Source organism: Lycium barbarum, chromosome 6, assembly GCF_019175385.1.
Source record: "Lycium barbarum isolate Lr01 chromosome 6, ASM1917538v2, whole genome shotgun sequence".
Taxonomy (NCBI): domain Eukaryota; kingdom Viridiplantae; phylum Streptophyta; class Magnoliopsida; order Solanales; family Solanaceae; genus Lycium; species Lycium barbarum.
In genome coordinates, this window is record NC_083342.1 from 86,547,773 (window position 1) to 86,568,989 (window position 21,217).

Here is a 21,217-nt window from a genome sequence, read left to right on the forward strand (position 1 = left end):
TTATGGTGAAAAAATGTATAGACATATTATCATCACATATTTGGTAATTTATACTCTTTCCGTCCAAAAAGGATTGTCTTAGTTTGACTTGGCACGGAATTTAAGAAACAAAGGAAGACTTTTGAAAGGGAAAATAACATAGGGTACCTACTTAAGACTCTTTATTACAAAATATATAGATATTTTTCCTTATTTACAAAATATAACGATATTTTACGAAGCATGACGGATTTTCATATATTTTTCATTTTTTTTTTCAGAAAATATATATTTTTTAAAAATTATTTTAAATTTTTTTAAAAAGAATAATTTTTATACTTTTTAAAAATTTTATTTTTAAATTTTGCTCAAAGGCTTAAAAATTTACCTGTGTATGAAAGTTGTATGAAAAATGTATGAAATGTGTATGCGTGAGCGAAATTTTTAATATAATTTTCATACACAAAATTGTGAGCGAAAACTTTAAGCCTTGAATATTATATGAAAGTTGTTACAATGTTGTTGTAGTTGTATTAATTTTTCAGAAACCTAATATGAACTTTATATACGAAAAATGTGAATGAAATTCTAAGTCTTGAGCTAGATATACACGTTTCATACCATTCTCATACATAAAATTCTTAGCGTAATGTTTAAACCTTGATCGAGATATACACATATCATATGTTTTTGACACAAAATTTGAGCGAACTTTTTAAGCCTTGAGCAAGATATACACATTTCATACACAAAAATTTGAGCGATTATTTTTAGTGTTGAATGTTGTATCAAAGTTTTATACAATATTGTTGTAGTTGTATTAATTTTACAGAAATCTAACATAAACTTTATGCACAAAAATGTGAGCGAAATTTTAAGCCTTGAGCCAGATACAAATTTTATACCGTTTTCATACACACAATTTTGAGCTGATTTTTTAAGCCTTGAACGAGATATACCCATTTCATATATTTTTCATACCGTTTTCATACTCTAAATTTTGAGCGAACTTTTTAAGCCTTGAGCGAGATATACACATTTCATACAACTTTCATACATAAATTTTTGAGCGAAAAAAAATAGTTTTTAAAAAAATAAATAAAAAATAAAAAAATAATTTTAAATAATAATAATAATTTTTTAAAAAATAAATTTTAAAAAAATAATATTTTTTTAATAAAAAGCATATTTTGTATAGGGTTTGTAATGTTATGTTTTGTAAATAGAAAACTATCGTCACGTTTCGTAAATATTTCTCCTTAATATGTATATATACGTACTTTACCCCTTTTGAAATGTGTGATCCAAAATAAGTCTTAGATATTTTTATGACTGTAAATCATCTCATAAAGTTAAATTGTTTCTAAATATAGATATGTGCTAATCTTTTTGGGACAAACTAATAAGGAAAAATAAATAATTTTTTAAAAAATAAATTTTAAAAAAATAATATTTTTTTAATAAAAAGCATATTTTGTATAGGGTTTGTAATGTTATGTTTTGTAAATAGAAAACTATCGTCACGTTTCGTAAATATTTCTCCTTAATATGTATATATACGTACTTTACCCCTTTTGAAATGTGTGATCCAAAATAAGTCTTAGATATTTTTATGACTGTAAATCATCTCATAAAGTTAAATTGTTTCTAAATATAGATATGTGCTAATCTTTTTGGGACAAACTAATAAGGAAAGTAAGACAATCATTTTGGGACGAAGGTCGTACTTCAACCTCAATTTTTTCACTTGATTTAAAGGAAATGAAGGAAGGAAGGGCTGGTAAATAAGAGGGCGTTCAATTAGTTGTTAAGTGGCATTTTGTGGTTTTAATAAGCATAAATAGAGGTTCAAAATGGAGTTGTCAAGGGCAATATTACCTTACCTAGATTAATAAACGGAGGGCACAACCAATCATTTCGCAAGCCACAGGGGCAATTTTAGGCATTTTTATATTCTTTTTATTTCTGAAAGATGATTCTGTTAGCTAAGTTTGAAAATAGCAGTAAATATGTGTCAGTTTGTTAACGACTAGAGCAAAATTGATCCAAACTTTAAATGGAGAGCAAAATTCAATTTTTTTTAAACCACGAGCACAATTTTGATGTTTTTCTCTTAAATGAAAGCAAACTAAGGTGCGGAGACGTCCGTGTCTTAATCCAAAATTATTCACTTGTGACTAGTATTCCCTGCGATTCATATTATATGATGTTTTTCACTTGAGCACATTCCTTAAGAAATTCAATCACCCCCAAAAAGTAAAATTGTTTTCACGAAATTGACATTTATTAAAGAGTAATACCTATTAAATATAATTTCGTGATTATGTAAAATTCACTTATCTAAATAAAAATAATTATGCAGAAAAATAATTAATACCTTCTTGATTATGTAAGAAACCATTTATTTTAAACTAGATATAAAAGCTAAAAACATGATATAACATGGACCGGAGGAAGTATATGAGAATGTACAGGATGCACACATATTATTTCAAATATTTTTTTTCATCTTTTTATTGTTGGTTGACAAAAGTCCAGACATCCATTATATTCATACTCGGATAGTGTTTACACGGAAAATCGTTGCAGTTGAATTTGTAGACGTGGTCAAGGACACGTGGATCAATGTAACCAAAATAGCGAGATAACATGGAATAGCAAGTAAGATTATTAGAACGAAAGCAAGTAATAGTTAAAGTAAAGTATAGCTAGTTATGTAGCCTGGGCCTTGGAGAAGCTTTGAGCTAGAGTCTCTGGGCGGTGAATCACTATAACCTCAACAAATTAAGCAAGAAAGAGTGAATGCTAAGAATAATATGAATACTTTGTATTATTGTATAATGTTTCAGAAGCCTTACAATAGAATGAGTACCTCTATTTATAGTAGAGCTATGGGGTACAGATTCCATGAATCATGACCCCTTAATTACCAATATTAATGTTGCAATAAAAGGCAATAAAGCGTAATAGAGCCTAATAAAGGCTAATAAAGGCTGGAGGAAACTGGAGGTCTTCTGTAACGGTCACATCTTAAATGATGTTTGACCAGTGAGTTGGCATGCTTCTCCAGGCCTCTTGTAGTTTCTGCCTCCGCAAGCGGGTTACCAAATTACTTATCCAGAGCTTCGTATGCTTTCTCGGAATCCCTCATTTGCTTACTCGGATCTGACCTGTCGCCATCGCCGTGTCACCTTTTCATACGTCCACTTGGTGTCTACGAATTTTGCCCTATACAGATAGTTCCCCCACTTTCCGGTGACTCACTGAGATGTGACCGGGAAGTGGAAGATTTTCCCCTTCTTGCCGGGAAGTCATGTGGTCACCCTTGCGACTGCCTCATTAAAAAACTTGCCGGAAAAACTCAATTGGGACAAAAATCGGGCGAAGGGAAAAAGAGTACAGTATTTGGGGATTCATATGATAACTCCGCCACTGGTTCTTCTACCATCAACAGCCAGTTGGAGCTGAAAAAGTACCACCACGACAGAAAACTTGATCTCGGGTTTTTAGTTTTACCCGGAACTTTTAATTTTAGAGTTCCTCACTCTAGGGTTTTTAGTTATACCCGAAACCTTTATAACCTCATAGCCTTGGAGGCCGGGGGTGTTAATGACTAGAAATTTAAATCTTTTGGTTCTGGTAAAGTCAGGAAGTATAACATGTCCGGTTAGTATAATATGTCCGGTTAGTATAACATGTACGGTTGACTTTACCATCGGAAATAAAGCATCCGACTTTTTTACCGGTTAACTGGACGGCTTTATAAGAGAGGGCCCTTATGTTTCAGTGCTTATGAAGAGGACGTCTCCTGTTTATTTGGGCACAATTATTCTGATCCATAATCCTTATTTGCTTTTAAGCGTGACCAAATTTAAGAATGATTTCATTCCATTCAGACGCATCCGAGAATGTTTAGAATGTGCAAGTTTTGCTTCATTCCATTCCTTGAATGTACACAAGTGTTTACAACTTTACATATACGACAATTTATAGAAAATGAACAAAAATGCATTGCAAGAGAATTGTGGTCGGGCTAACATCTATTGGGTCTAGCCGGTTCCTGATTTTGGTTCCTTCTATTTTTTTCGGGGCTAATCTGGCAATCCCAGTCTTTATTTCGGAACCAGTTCGGGCTATCTCCGATATCTTTAACGGACATGATGCCTTTGGGCACAATGCCTTTTTTTTTAACTGTCCTGGAGCCATCTTCAGATGCTTCTCGTACTTATTGGGACAATCCCCTGTGTCCGTAGACATTACTGTTCTTCATCTAAGTCATTTTCTAGCAACTCGCTCCGGAAACACTCTTGCCTCCTGTCAGTCCGTGGTCCTAATAGGTATGGTTCAAACCGGTGTCTGGAATGCCTCCGATCAAAGTTCAGTTGATCTTGATTCCGAGCCGTAGAAGATGTTGATATATTTACCCGATCATCTTCTACGTGAATCTTCGACGTATACCGATTGTGAACATCTTGCCACATTGTTGCCTGGAACTCTAGCAAATTTTTCTTGAGTTTTCGTGAGGCATCCGAACTTAGCGGGTTGAGACCCATAGTGAAAGCCTCAACTGCCCATTCATCTGGAATCACGAGCAGCAACATCCTTTCCTTCTGGAACCGGGTGCCAAAGTCACAGAGCAACTTGGTCCCCTTTGCGTTATTCAAAAGATGTCTTCCTTTCCCGTTCGCACCTTCGGGCCTCTAGCATGTTCTTTAATAAACATATTTGCGAGCATAGCAAATGAATCAATAGAGTGTTCGGGCAAAAGAGAATACCAAGTTAAAGCCCCTTTAGCTAATGTCTCACCGAATTTCTTGATCAAGACCAATTCGATCTCATTTGGTTTCAAGTCATTTCCCTTGACAACCATGGTGTAGGCCGTTATATGCTCATGTGGATCTGTCGTCCCATCGTACTTGGGGATGTCCGGCATCTTAAATCTCTTCGGGATCAACTCTGGGGCAGCTTCTAGTTTGTAAACTAACTGAGCGCAGTTTTTTGCATCCGGAACCTCAAGGACTGGTGGAGCCCTCTGGATTTGATCCATACGGGCTTGAAGCTCCTTCGCATTCTTTTCCGGCTCGTTAGCGCTTTTGTTCATCTTATCAGTGATGTCTTTTATAAATTGCAAGACTTGTGCCCAGAAGGGATCATCTGGGATGAACTCGCTCCCGGATGCGTCTTCACTCCCAACGGTTCTACCCTCAATTCGGTCTCCACTGGGTGATTTTTTTCGACAGCTGGTGTCAGAGGAGTCCCCCTGGAACTTCTGACTTCGGCATTTGGATTACCAGAAAGTGCTGAGATAGTTTGCCTCATAAATTTCATCCCGTCCATCATTGACCGTTGCTGCTCCCTCAGGATCTGCAGTACTTCTTCGAGAGTTTCGTCAGTAGGTGTTGTTTCCCGTGTAACCCGTTTATTTAGACCATTTTTTGGGATAGCTGCTCCATCGTTGTTCTCGGTAGTGAGATGAGTTTGGTCATCAGTAGTGTTTGTCGTAACTGCAGCAATTGAATCTAACAGCAAGATCTAAAGAGAATTAGTATAAGAAAGTAGGTCACAATGATACCGCAATTGTCCTGGCCCACAGTGGGCGCCAAACTGTTTACATGAAAAATCATTACAATTGAATTTATAGATATGGTCAAGGACACGTGGATCAATGTAATAAAAAATAATGAGATAACAAGCAATAGCAAGTAAGATTATTAGAATGAAAGCAAGTAATAAGTAAAGTATAGCTAGTTAGGTAGCATGGGCCTTGGAGAAGCTTTGAGCTAGAGTCTCCGGGCGGTGAATCATTATATCCTCAACGAATTAAGCAAGAAAGAGTGAATACGAAGAATAATATGAATACTTTGTATTGTTGTATAATGTTTCAGATGCCTCACAATAGAATGAGTAACTCTATTTATACTAGAGCTATGGGGTACAGACTCCATGAATCGTGCCCCCTCAATTACCAATATTAATGTTGCAATAAAAGGCAATAAAGGGTAATAAAGCTTAATAAAGGCTAATAAAGGCTGGAGGAAACTTGAGGTCTTCTGTAACAATCACATCTACAATGACGTTTGATCGGTGAGTTGGCATGCTTCTCCGGGCTTCTTGTAGTTTCTGCCACTGGAAGCGATTTACCAAATTACTTATCCAGAGCTTCATATGCTTTCCCAGAACCCCTCGTTTGCTGCTCAGATCTGATATGTCGCCATCGCCACGTGTCACCTTTTGATATGTCCACTTGGTGTATACGAATATTGCCCTATACAGATAGTCGGACGCATATATTATACTCCCCATTCTAATATAAATGCATTTTTAGCATTTTCTTATGGTCTAAAATAAATGAATTTTTTAAACTCCAATACTGTATTAATTAATTTCAAAATTGTTTATATTTTTAATGACTATCTCTAGTATTAAAAAAAAATGAAAAGAAGCAAAAGAATAATATCGATAACGTATTCTTTAATTAATATTTTTTAATTAACTTTCTTAAAGGGCGTGCCACCCCAAAAATTCATTTATTTTTAGAATTGAAGAAGTATGAAAAAACATCCTCTTCGATTAGGCCTTCTCCAGTGCACCGCATGGATAATATCAATATAGTATATGACAAATATTTTGACATGTTGTAACTTGTAACTGTGTAAGTCCAAACTTGTAACATCATCAATCAATTCAATGGGCTTAAATAAAAGTTTTACGAAGCTGGCTTTTCGTGAAGCATTGGTCTCAATCACACACGCAAGTATACACGATCATACAAGTAATAAATTATTGAAAATTGAGTGTGGAACGCACACAGACTTGAAATTAATCATTTACTAAACAAACGATCCTAATTATCTATACAAGAAGTAAACCCGAAAATTTGAGTCTAATTAACTATAATAAAAAGTATACAAATAATGAAATTTTGTTAAAATCGAGACAGGGACGAGAATTTAGAGAGACAAGAATAATGGGAGAATTCTTTCTGCCTTTCATTCATCATAATGACCTCCTTATATACAAGTAAGACCCTCTTTGCCTTAGTCTAATAAGATAAATCTATTATAAAAGAACTAAAATCTTATTTTACCATAATTACAAGTTCACCATAAATAACCATTACAATTATACTAGGATAGGGGTTCTACCGACTTAGGATTTTACCGACTTGGCTGGTCACATTCTGTCTCAATACCCCCCCCCCCCCCTCAAGTTGGAGCATGAGGGTCTCAAATGCCTAACTTACCAAGTAAATACTGATGTTGTGATTTGCCCAAAGCCATTGTAAACACATCGGCCAATTGCTCACTGGTAGACACATGACTGGGAAGTATGATTCCGGACTGCAGCGCGTCCCGGACATAGTGACAGTTGACTTCAATGTGCTTAGTCCATTCATGAAACAACGAATTTTGCTCAATATATAATGTTGCTTGACTATCACAGTACATATTCACCGGAGATTTATGTTCAAAGCCTAAACTATGCAAAATTCCTTTTAGCCATTTCAACTCATAGACCGTCATTGCCATTGATCGATATTTCGCCTCTATTGACGAGCGAGAGACAATGTGCTGCTTCTTGGTTTTTCATGATACGGGTGAATTCCCAAGGGAGACAAACCAATCGGTAAGTGATTTTCGAGTCAACAGACATCCGATCCAGTCCGAATCACACCATCCGTACAACTGGAGATCACAATCTCTTCTAATCACAATGCCTTGTCCTAGATTCTTCTTCAAGCAGCGCACTACACGGAGAGCCACGTTCCAGTGTGCTTCCTTCGGTTGCTGCATGAATTAGGAAAGAACATGTACGCAATACGACAATTCAGGTCTCATAAAACTGAGGTATATTAGTCTACGGACCAGACGTCGGTATGGTTCTGAATCTCCCAATTAGGCTCCTTTGGCCAGCGCCAAACCGTGATTATGTTCCATAGAAGAGTTGATTGGTTTAGCTCCCAGTAAACCGGACTCAGAGATTATATCCAAGACATATTTTCGTTGACAGAGAAATAACTCAGTTGGTCTATGTGCAACTTCAACTCCCAGAAAGTACTTCAGAGGGCCCAAATCCTTCATGTGAAAACATGCACTTATGTAGTATTTGAATTCTTCAATGGCACTATGATCATTGCCGGAGATAATCAAGTCGTCTACATAGACTAAGACGTTAAGTTTCATGCCTCCTCGATGCATCGTGAAGAGAGAGTAGTCGGAGTACGACTGTTTAAACCCATATTTCATCAAAGCACTTGATAATTTCGCAAACCAGTACCGTGGGGCTTGTTTCAAACCATACAAAGATTTCCAGAGTCGACATACTTGGCCCAGACCAGGAACACAAAATCCCGGTGGCAATTTCATATAAACCTCCTCCGTAAGGTCGCCTTGCAAGAAGCCATTATGAACATCCATCTGATGCAACTCCCAATTTCGCACAGCCACAACTGCGAGGAAGGTTCGAACGGTTACTACCTTAGCAATCAGAGAAAATGTTTCTTTTGTCACGACCCAACTAGGGGCCGTGACGGGTACTCGGGGCTAACCACCGAGCACCGCTCGCTCTACTACTCATCATGCTCATTAACTACTCTTTTATAGATTTTATACTCTAATCATAAGAAAGTCATGTTTCATTTGTAAACATAAATAGTTTCATATACATAAGCCCTTTAGGCTATCAAAATAATATATAAATAATTATACCATATTGACCCTGTCAGACCACATAACCCACACTGTGTATCTACGAGCCTCTATTGAAGTACAAAACGCATAGACGGGACAGGACCCCGTCGAGCCCAATATATACAAATATACACAAAAGAATAGTCAAGCACCTCCGGAACAAAGGAGTGCTTTCAATCAGCTAACAACTCCTACGAGTCTGGCTCAAGCTCGCCTCCCTGTCTACCTGTGGGCATGAACACAGCGTCCAAAGAAAACGGACGTCAGTAGGAATATTGTACTGAGTATGTAAGGCAAGAATGAAACAAATATAATGGGAGGGTCATGAGCCATAAGAGAAAGATATAACCTGCAAGAGTGTTATAAGCAAATACATCTCGTACATATATCATATTTTACATAATCATGGTACATATGTCATCACATCACATATCTCGTCACATCATATATCTCGTTACATCACGTATCTCGACACATCACGTATCTCGACACATCACATATCACATCGTTATCCCGCGTCCGGGTAACCATCATATGCCGCCCACTAGTGGTGATCATGCCCGGCCCTCTAGGCTCGGTGTAACATCGCAGCCCGCCTTAGCGGTGACATGCCCGGCCATCTAGGCAAGGTGGAATCATATGCAGCCCGCCTTAGCGGTGACATGCCCGGCCATCTAGGCACAGTGGAATCTCATCATCACAAAATCAATCATTACCCATCGCTATAGCACATCTCATGAACGTATAACAATCTTATCATAGCTTGGCATATTCATACATAACATAGGCATATTATAAGCTAGTATTATTGATCATCTCATAAACATATCATGACTTATCATTATTTCACATTTAGCATTAGGAGCATACATTAGACTTTGAAGACAACCATGGCTATGTCGGGGTGACGTAAGGTCGTAAACCCCCGATTATATTATGAGCATTTAGGAGTATCTTTCCTCACCTCGAAGGAAACAGTGCATAAGGTGAGTGTTAACAATAATGACATCATCAGCGTTATGGGATCATCATATCATGAACTATCGAATCTCTATACTTGAACTCATCATCATTATTATCATGCTCGTATGTAATTTAGTATATTTAAGGACTCATAAATTCCATCATATAGGAGGATCATGGAAAGTTTGAAAGATTCATGCCTTTGAAGGAAGGGATAAGCCTTACATACCTTTGACGTTTAACTAAGCTATCGCTCGCGTGTTCTCCCTTAATGCACACGTTCTACCTTCAAGAGAATTTATATCGTCATTAGCTAAGCAATTATAAGAACGGGCTTCCTAAAGCTAGGGAAAATTGGGCAGCACTTCCTTTGTTTATACTACTTTTCCCACATTCTATATCAACTCCCAACACTCACAACAACATTCACAATATAGCAATCAACAATTATCATTTATATACATTCACCATAATCCACCATGTCTCTTCAATTTCTCCACATTTATGGTTATAGCTTACTATCGCGTTTCCTCGTATATAATACTTATTTCCATGGCCTAAATATCATTCATAACGTATTCATAATCACAACACCCCAACATTTATGATTCAATCCAACTACCATCCAAACATGACACTATTCGCTCATTAATGACCCATTTCCTATGTCTTTTTACAATTCAAGTATCTTAACTTTCCAATACCTTAAACAACATGGTTTAGTCATGAAACTTACCTTAGATGATGGTTGAACAAGTCTTGAGTGGAGTTTCTCCTCTAGCACCAAAACCCTACTTCACCTCCCTTGGGTTTTCTTGATTTGGATGACCTTCATTTGGGTTTCATGGATTTGGTGTTGTTGATATTGGTTTTCCTTTGATTCTATTGTGGAGGAGTATTAGATAGTATTCTATATGTTTCTTGAAGTGTGGAGGGGAAATGAAATGAATTGGAATGAAAAAGGGTCCCTTATACTTAAACTTAAAATCTGGCCGACCATGTTATACGGACCAACATACGGTCCGTACTATTTATACGAACCGTATGTGTGGCCGTATATTTGGTCCAGTAGCTACTGCCCTCCTTAGCCAATTATACGGTCCAACATACGGCTGGTACAATTTATACGGTCCGTAGGTTGGGCCGTATAATGCCCAGTGGTTCCGTTTTCGTTCTCGTCGACTCGTTTGATCTCCGATCCTTATGGAACCTTCTTGGCACTTGTTTAACATCTCAATATCAATCTTAGGGACGTTATTACTCTTCTCTAAGACATCATTATGCCATCATAGACTTGTTGCTCGTAATTCTTATCCGATACACAACATATGATTCGCTTTCCTTGGTAACTTTCTTTCCTTGCATTATATGCCTTTGAAATCTCGTTGAGGGTCTTCAAATACTATTTCTTACTCATCAAAACATCACATACTCTATGTCCTTTGTTAGCTTATTCACTGTACATATACAGGGGATTTTTCCAAGGTGTAACAGTTCGAACGGTTACTACCTTAGCAATCGGAGAAAATGTTTCATTATGATCAATTCCTTCCTCCTGTTTAGTTTTGAAATTGACCAACCGAGTTTTATATCGCTCGATTGTGCCGTCAGAGTTGTACTTGATCTTGTATACCCATCTATATCCTATGGCTTTCTTATCCGGTGGAAATGCTCTAATGTCCACATTCCATTATCCTCTAATACTTGGACCTCTCTCTGCATGGCCTTTCTCCAATGTTCTTTTTTCATTGTCTTCAAGAAGGTTTTTGGCTCGGTTCTATGGTGATGGTTGCCAGGAAGCTTTGGTGTTCTAAGGAAAAATTATCACAAGATATATAGTGAGCTAAAGAATAGGGCACACCTAAGGATTATTGAGGATCGGGCAGACATGTTGATGGACTTTCTTTTTGAAATGTTTTAGTGACGTAGTCGCACAACCGAATTGATTCATGCTTCTTACGTTTACCCCGACCCAATTGTTCCTCCGGTGGCATATCGTTGGCCTGGATACCTTCTGTCTGTACTTCATCCACATTTTCTCTATTTGGACCGATATCTATCCGGTCTAATCCTTGCAGATCTGTACTTCATCCATTCGAGTTTCGTTCGTACCTACATTATCAGTTTGGTTTTCTTCGAAGTTGTGTTGGTTTCTTTATTCCTCCGTTTCGTACAGGATCACTTCTATGTTGTCGATTAAGTTATCAGATCCTACAGCAAAGGGAAACTTAGTCTCGCAGAAGTCCACATCTATTGAGACTAAATATTCATCATTCTCTAAGTCAAACAATCTCCAACCCTTCTGTCCATAGAGGTATCCCAAGAAGACACACCTACGACTTCGACTTTCAAACTTGTCTCACGTTCTTCCCTTTGTGTGTGCATAGCATAGTGACCTAACACCCTTAAGTGATCATAATGGGGATCCTCCCCGTATAATATTTCATAGGTTTTTTCTCATTCAAAATCGGAGATAGTGTTCTATTGATCAAGTACCTCACAGTCAAGACGTATTCTCCTCAAAATTTGATCGGAAGATGATCCTGAAATCTCAATGCCCATGCCACATTAAGAATGTGACGGTATTTTCTTTCAACTCTTCCATTCTGCTGTGGTGTTCCTGTGCAAGATGTTTGGAAAAGAATTCCATGTTCGAAGAAGTAAGTCTTCATACATGTGGACTCAGTTCCGTTATCACTTCTAACGATCTCACCCTCTTACCAAACTGCCTATCAGCCAGGGCGACGAATTCTTTTAAAGTTTGGAACACTTTTTTCCTATCGACTAAAAGGAAAATCCACACGGCTCGCAAAAGATCATCCACAATAGTAAAAAAATACAAAGCACCACAAGAAGAAGGGGTTCTATGCGGTCCCCATAAATCACAATGAATCATATCAAAAATCTCAGAAGCCATATTATCACTTAAAGGAAAAACACTTCTTGTTTGCTTTGCCCTTTGGCATACATCACATTATTTATCTAATCTAGTACTACTATCTTTTAAGCTTAACGTCGTAATGGACTTCGTTACTTGTGTTAAAGGATGACCTAACCGTTTGTGCCAAAGATCAAACTAATCGATTGCCTCCGCCTTCATAGCTTGTATCCGCGGCACATTCCGAAAATAGTAAAGTCCACCTCGACTCTCACCCGTTCCGAAAAGCTTCCTCGTGGTGGGGTCCTGTATAGCACACATAACTTTGTTAAATTTTACATCACAGTCTAAATGATCAACAAGTTGTGACACAGAAATTAAACTGCATGTTACATCCGGAAGGTAAAGGACATCCTTCAACCAAATCCTATTATTTAGCTTGGTTGTTCCTTCTCTCATGGCCACCGAGCTCCATCCGAAAGCCCAACCAGACGCTCAAGAATGTCCCGCTGATTGCTTAGTTCCTCTGGATTACCTGTCACATAGTTGGTAGCTCTGGAGTCAATAATCCAGGAATTATTTTCGGTCTTACCATCCATCTTGCCATTCGGGTTTATTTCTTGTGAATTCAACACGTGAATCATGGTCTTCCGGATCTCTTCGCTCAATTTGTGAGGTCCTGTTCCACCTGTGTTCACCGGTCCTATCTTTGCCTGAGTTTCTTCTTTGGCCACTACGGCGTCAGCCCGGTAGTTGCCTCTTCCACGACTGGATCCTGGTCCACCTCTCTGTTGTTGTTGTCCTCGTCCTCTGATTTTTTCATTTCATTTTTGCTTTTCCGGCCACCAATCTGAATAGCCAATGAGTAAAAAACATCCGTCCACAACGTTTCCGGATCTCTTAAAATATGTGCAGAATGCACCATCGTTCTTCCCTTCACCTTGGTTACGGTGAGGGTTTATCCCTTATACGGCAAAAGCCATGGTTTCACTCCGGTCTTCCATTTTCCGTACGATTCCTCTCACACTCTCTACTTGCACAAGCTTCGAATAGATCTATTTTAATGATGGCAACGGTTCCTGGGCCAGTATGTTCGACCTCACCGTTCCATACATTGCTTTATCCAATCCCATGAGGAAAAGATGCACTTTTTCTTCTTCTCTATTGGGTTCTAGGGCCGTCCCTACATTGAACGTGCACTTTCCGCACTTGAAAGTCAGAATTTGTTCGTAATTTTTCAATTTCTCCCACAGCTTAGTGAGTTTTCCATAGTAATCCACTATGGTCCTTCCCTTCTGCTTGCACTCCGCGAGTTCCGCCTTTAGTTGATGCATCTGAGGGCGGTTGATAACGACGAACTGCTCTCGGATGCTGGTCCATAATTCTTCCGCTTCCTCTTTATGTGAAATCGTTGAGCGAAGCGTTGGTTTTATGGTGGTGCGAATCCACGACACCAACAATGAATTTATAGTCCACCAATCTTCCAAGTCTGGTGAATCTTCATTAGGCTTCTTGGTCGTACCATCCACGAAGCCAAATCTCTTCCTTACTCTTAGGGTTTTCCTTATGGATCTAGCCCATCCTTCGTAAGTTTCACCTTCAATTGTACTTGTGTCACCATAATTCCAAGGTTATCATTCGACGTAATGTCATAAGGAGAGATTGTTTTTCTTTGGGTTGTTTTTGCTCCACCGGCAATTCCTTTGCTTTTAATCGTCGGTTTCTCCGTCACCTGCCATTGTTTCTGGGTTTTTGTGTTCTTTCTAATGTGGCTCTGATACCATGTTAAAATCGAGACAGGGACGAGAATTTAGAGAGACAAGAATAATGGGAGAATTATTTCTGCCTTTCCTTCATCATAATTACCTCCTTATATACAAGTAAGGTCCTCCTTGCCCTAGTCTAATAAGGTAACCCTATTCTAAAAGAACTAAAATCCGATTTTAACATAAGTACAATTTCACTATAAATAACCATTACAATTATAATAGGATAGGGTTCCTACTGACTTAGGGTTTTACCGACACACCGACGCGATCAGACAAACTGGTCCAGTCACATTTGGTCTCAATAACTTTAACCAAGAAAGAGCGAATTTTTATCGGAGAAGAGAAAGATCTAGGGCTATGACTACTAACAATCCAGTTGAGTCTTCTAATCGTTCTACCTGTTGATTTCCTGAGTTTCTAGTTTACGGGTTGATATTAACTTTATGAGTATCTCCCGAATTGCTCTCAAGAACACATTTAACTCTCCGTATTCAACTAAGCGAGTCTAAGGGGTGTATTCCTATCCTCAATAGCAAAATGATCACTGTGATCCAAGGTCTCCTTATTCTTATTAATGTCATGGGTGGCTTTACCGCCATGCCCAATGACCCCTTGGTCGCACCCCATGGCCCCAGTGTCATGGACGACCCCGTGGTCTCGGTCGCACCCAGTGACAAGAACGCCTATGCCAATGTCGCCCCATCGTTTGCTCAAGACCGAGCCAACCAGCCGGCGTGCCCAAAGCGCCCATCAGCAAGCAGCGCCCTCAACGCTTGCCTGCAGTCAGCGCCCATGTGCCCATGCCAGGCAGCCCGCGCGCAGTGCCCGACCTTCTACGCCCCAGCGCTCTCGATGACAGCGCCTGCGTGCGCACGACAGTGCCAGCGCCCCAGTGCCCGCGCACGACATCCTGCGCCCACGCGCGCCCGACCGTGCCCGTACCCCGGTGCGCACGGCAGTTCCACGATCCGAAGATGCTGTATTGGACCTGCTCTAGTTTAGGTCACTTTTGATGTAAATATAGAGTAGTTTACTTCCTGTTCTTGTATTATGATTCTCTAGATTTTTTATGTCTACTCCTGTAACTTGGGTTATTTTTTTTAAAGCATTATTAGGGGGGATATAGTCGGTGAAATAAAAAAGCATTCAAATCTTCTGCAAAGGTGTTCTCTCCCCCTCGAACACCCCAGCTCTCTTGTAATCAATTCTCTGTTAATACAAGCAATCATTTTCGTTTTCAATTCTCTCATTGCAATTGTTGACGACACGGGTTTCCTACACGGCACTGACAGTCTAGTCTAGCGTGTAGAGGGGACCTCAGGTTGGCGGATAGTGATCACACGGAAGTCGGATTACTTAGCCTTACGTCGCCCTTCTAAACATCTCAAGAAGGTGCCGCGTAACAGTTGGTATCAGAGCCAAGTTTTGGATTGGCTAGCAAACGAAGGAAAAAGTTTTGACGGGTTTTGTCACCAGCCATGGTGAGGACTCAAGGGGAACGTATTACGGACCTCGAAGCAGCTATCGAGGGACTGAGACAGCTAAATGATACTGTACCCGCTCTGAGGGCTAGTATGGTTGAAAGGATGGATGACCTGGACCGTAAGACAACGACGTTTAGCAACGACATCGTGCACACGAGTCGTGATTTTGAGGGAACACGACTGATTGTGGAGGTGTTGCGACAAGGAAGGACTGAGGATGCAGCTAACATAGCTACAATGCAACAAACTATTGATCAGTTGACGAGCCAGCTTAATATCTTTCAAGCGGCCCTAAATGGAGTACTCCGAGGAGGAGGAAATCAAGGTGGGGGCGCTGGGAATCATGCGCCTACGCCCCAGAAAATCAAGATACCGGAGCCAAAGGCCTACCACGGGGCTCGAAATGCCAAGGAAGTTGAAAATTTCATTTTTGACGTTGAACAATACTTTGAGGCCGTGGGTGAGTTGGAGGAACCAAAGAAGGTAGCAACTGCTACCATGTATTTGCAAGGCGATGCTAAGCTTTGGTGGCGAGTAAAGTTTGAAGCCATCAGGGCCGGGGAAGAGAATCTAACGACATGGGAGGAACTAAAGGCGGCTATCCGCTTGTAATTCTTTCCAGAAAATGTCGAGTACAATGCGCGCAGGAAGCTCAGGGAGCTGCGCCAGACCAAGTCAGTTAGGGATTATGTGCGTGAGTATTCCGCACTCATGCTGAGTATTCGAGACATGAGTGAGAAAGACAAGCTTTTCACATTCATGGAAGGACTGAAGCCTTATGCCCGCGCAGAGCTGCAAAGGCAACGGGTGGACACAGTGACAAGGGCTATGCAAGCTGCTGAGTGCCTTGTCGACTATCAGGTGGAGCCTCGAAAGGACAAGCCACAACAACTTCCTAGGGGAGGGAATATAAGAGGAGGCCAACACAACAACTATAACAACAACAACAGGGGTGGCCCCAGTAGAAGTGGGGGAGACCGAGGGTCCAACCAATCTAGGACCTCCTCGTCTGGCAGTGTGAGTGTTGCGTCTCCAAATAAAAATCGTGGGAAAACGCCCTATGTTCCAAAGGGCAGATGTTTCGAGTGCGGTGGACCGCACATGAGGGCTGATTGTCCTCAGGTTAGAAAGTTGAATGCTGCCCAGCAGAGCCAGGCAGAGGAGGAAATCGAAGAAATAGAGGAAATGGAGGAACCCATGGGTGCCTTCACTCAATTTCTCAATGCCATATGTCAGGAAGAGGGCGAGTCTAGTGCCAGCCTTCGCAAGAAGAAAGATCCTACTCGTGCTACCACAAAGAAAGCCCCAAAGGAGAAACTCCAACGCTACGTTAGCAAAAGCAAAACTTTGATGTTCGTTGATATGCGAGTGAATGGTAAGCCCGTTAGGGCCATGGTGGACACAAGTGCTACCCACAACTATCTAGCTTCCACTGAGGTGGAGTATTTTTATCTTGTTGTGGAGAAAGGCCGGGGTCGCGTCAAAGCAATCAACTCTCCAGCCATACCAGTTGGGGGAACATCAAAGGAAGTGCCGTTCAAGTTGAGTTCTCTAGAGGGAAAGATGAATATGTCCATTGTCATCATGGATGACTTCAAGCTGATATTGGAATTGGAATTCATGAGGGAAAATTATGTCATCCCATTTCCATTTGCGGATGCACTGTTGGTGTTGGGAATAAATGGGGCCAAGACTTGCCTCATCCCTGCGCTACCAGGAAAGATGAAGGACGGGAACATCTCAGCATTTCAACTGAACAAGGGGGTCAAGAGACAAGAACACACATTCTTGGCTACCTTGTGTATTGAGGATATGAAGCGTTTTTCTGGCCCTATGCCTATGGTCGCGAAGAAGCTCCTAAAGGAGTTCGAAGACGTGATGCCACAGGAGCTGCCAAAGCGCTTGCCGCCAAAGAGGAACGTGGATCATGAGATCGAGCTGCTGCCGGGTGCGAAGCCACCTGCTCGTGCACCTTACAGAATGTCACAACCCGAGCTCACTGAGCTTCGGAGGCAATTGACGGAAATGTTGGACGCAGGGATTATAGTGCCATCAAAATCTCAGTATGGTTCACCAGTGTTGTTCCAAAAGAAGCATGATGGTACCTTAAGGCTCTGTGTTGATTATCGAGCCCTAAACAAGATCACGGTGAAGAACAAGTACCCTATCCCGCTGATGGCGAATCTATTTGACAGGTTGGGTGGTGCAACGGTGTTTACAAAAATTGATCTTAAGACAGGGTATTGGCAAGTGAGGATTGCCGAGGGTGATGAACAGAAAACGACCTGCATGACACGATATGGGTCATTTGACTTCTTGGTCATGCCATTTGGCTTGACGAATGCTCCTGCCACGTTTTGCACTTTGATGAACCAGGTATTTCGCGAATATATCGACGAATTTGTGGTGGTCTACTTGGATGACATTGTAATCTATAGCAAGACATTAGCGGAACATCTTGGGCACCTGCGGAAGGTGTTGACTCGGCTAAGGGAGCATGAATTATATGTGAAGCTGTCTAAGTGCTCCTTTGCCCAGAAACAGATTGACTTTCTTGGTCACGTCATTGAAGAGGGGCGGATCAAGATGGACCAGCAGAAAATTCAGGCGATTGCGGACTGGCCGTCGCCCAAGGATATTCATGGCTTGAGGTCATTCCTTGGTTTGTGCAATTTCTACCGCCGGTTCGTGAAAGGTTACTCGCTCATTGCTGTGCCGTTGACAGAACTTTTGAAGAAGGTCACGCCGTGGGATTGGTCTCCCAGGCGCTAGGAGGCCTTTGATTTGCTGAAGAGGGCTATGTCTAGTAGCCCAGTCCTGGCCCTTCCTGATATGGCCAGGCCTTTTGAAGTACAGACTGATGCCTCAGACTTCGCCTTGGGTGGGGTGCTGTTGCAAGATGGGCACCCGGTTGCTTATGAGATCCGAAAACTAAAGGATGCAGAGCGTCGCTATGCTGCCCATGAGAAAGAGCTATTGGCTGTCGTCCATTGCCTACGCCTTTGGAGGAACTACTTGTTAGGGACCCCGTTCGTTGTGAAGACGGAAAACACGGCTGTCAGTCATTTCATGACCCAGCCAAAGCTGAACGGGCGACAGGCCAGATGGCAGGAACTTCTCGCAGAGTTCAACTTTAACTTGGAATACAAAAGCGGGAAGACTAACCAGGTTGCTGATGCGCTGAGTCGAAGGGCTGACTTAGCGTCAGTGTGTTTACTCGCCGCCCTTAGGGGAAGCGAAGTTTCCACACCTATAAAAGATTTGATAAGGGAGTGGCTCCCTAAGGACCCTGCTGCTCAACATTTGATTAGCCTCGCAGAGCAGGGAAAAACTCGCCAGTTTTATATGGAAGATGGGTTTCTCAGAGTCAAAGGGATCCGTCTTTATGTGCCTAAGGGAGGTGACTTGCGGAGGACCCTTCTGAAGGAATGCCACGATACTCTTTGGGCAGGCCATCCGGGAGAGGAAAGGACCATGACGTTGTTGCGCCGTGCATATTATTGGCGCCAGATGGCAGATGATGTCACTCAGTATGTGAGGACTTGCTTAGTGTGTCAGAAAGACAAGTCCGATCGCTTGACCCAGACGGTTCTGCTGCAACCTCTAGCTGTCCCAATGAGGTCTTGGGAAAGTGTCTCGCTAGATTTCATCACTGGCTTGCCCAAGGTCGGAGATCTGACCACCATTCTGGTTGTGGTGGATCGGTTTTCCACATATGCTACTTTCATTGCGGCCCCTAAATATGTTTCAGCAGAAGAGACGGCTCGACTCTTCTTTGCCCACATTGTTAAATATTGGGGTCTGCCCAGGGATATTGTTAGTGATCGCGATTCTCGCTTCACTAGAAACTTTTGGACCCAGCTCTTCAAGTGCATGGGTTCCAAGTTGAGCCACAGTTCGAGTTTTCATCCCCAATCTAACGGCCAGACGGAACGGTTCAATGGCATGCTAGAGGACTATCTTCGGCACTTTGTGACTGGTTCTCAGAGGAATTGGGTGAAGCTCTTGGATGCTGCTCAGTTGTGTTTCAACGCCCAAAAGAGCTCGAGTACCAACAAGAGCGCTTTTGAAATTGTTACCGGGCAGCAACCACTCCTCCCACATACAGTTGCTGCCCCAAATGTGTCTAAATCTCCTAGAGCTGCTAGCTTCTCTAAGGAATGGAAGCAGAACCTAGAGATAGTGCGGAGCTACCTTGAGAAGGCCCAGAAGCGGATGAAGAAACATGTTGATCAAAATCGCCGTTTCGTGGAGTATCAAGTTGGTGACAAAGTGATGGTGAAAATCACAAAGCGGTACCTATTTGCGGGGACTAGCGACCCTCGCCTGTTGCAAAAATATATTGGACCTTTTTCCATTATGAAACGCATTGGGGAAGTGGCTTACCGTATTGATGTCCCAGCTTGGTGGAAGATCCATCTAGTTTTCCATGTTAGCCTATTGAAACCTTTTCAGGAAGACAAGGATGATCCCTCAAGGAGCCAGCTCACAATACTCGGTATTCGAGCAAACAAATCATCTGGCAAAAGAGCAGTAGAAGCCATACTTGATGATCGGGTGATTCATGCATCACGGAAAGACCACCAGGAGTTCTTGGTGAAATGGATAGGATGCGATGCTGAGGAGAACACATGGGAAAGGGTGAAAGACTTGAAGGCCTTCCAGGTTTTGATTGATGATTATCTTGCACAGAAGGCTCCGAGGACGTCGCCAAATCAGGTGGGGGAGAATGTCATGGGTGGCTTTATCGCCATGCCCAATGACCCCTTGGTCGCACCCCATGGCCCCAGTGTCATGGACGACCCCGTGGTCTCGGTCGCACCAAGCGACAAGAACGCCTATGCCAATGTCGCCCCATCGTTTGCTCATGACCGAGCCCACCAGTCGGCAGTGCCCAAAGCGCCCATCAGCAAGCAGCGCCCTCAACGCTTGCCTGCAGTCAGCGCCCATGTGCCCATGCCAGGCAGCCCATGCGCAGTGCCCGACCTTCTGTGCCCCAGCGCGCCCGATGCCAGCGCCTGCGCGGGCAAGATAGTGCCAGCGCCCCAGCGCCCGCGCACGACAGCCTGCGCCCACGTGCGCCCGACCGTGCCCGCACCCCGGTGCGCACGGCAGTGCCACGATCCGAAGATGCTGTAATGGACCTGCTCTAGTTTAGGTCACTTTTGATGTAAATATAGTGTAGTTTACTTCCTGTTCTTGTATTATGATTCTCTAGCTTTTTTTATGTCTACTCCTGTAACTTGGGTTATTTTTTTTAAAGCATTATTAGGGGGGATATAGTCGGTGAAATCAAAAAGCATTCAAATCTTCTGCAAAGGTGTTCTCTCCCCCTCGAACACCCCAGCTCTCTTGTAATCAATTCTATGTTAATACAAGCAAGCATTTTCGTTTTCAATTCTCTCATTGCAATTGTTGACGACACGGTTTTCCTACACGGCACTGACAGTCTAG

At 41.7% G+C, this 21,217-nt stretch overlaps 1 protein-coding gene across 1 annotated transcript; it reads right to left on the minus strand.

Moving 5' to 3' along the window:
• Positions 1 to 13,243: 13,243 nt before the first annotated feature.
• Positions 13,244 to 14,249, minus strand: LOC132644147 (uncharacterized). The gene is made up of 3 exons (XM_060360724.1): positions 14,243 to 14,249; positions 13,614 to 14,107; positions 13,244 to 13,360 (listed from the first exon to the last, which is right to left on the minus strand). Exons 1-3 carry the CDS (start codon positions 14,247 to 14,249, stop codon positions 13,244 to 13,246), a joined length of 618 nt encoding a protein of 205 aa, XP_060216707.1.
• Between the last annotated feature and the right edge of the window lie 6,968 nt (positions 14,250 to 21,217).

Bases quoted from the DNA above. Each gene is read 5' to 3' on its own strand.
- LOC132644147 (XM_060360724.1), bottom strand. The intron at 13,361-13,613 runs GTGAGGTCGAAC...TTGGCTATTCAG, and splicing joins ATAAAGCAATGTATGGAACG to ATTGGTGGCCGGAAAAGCAA.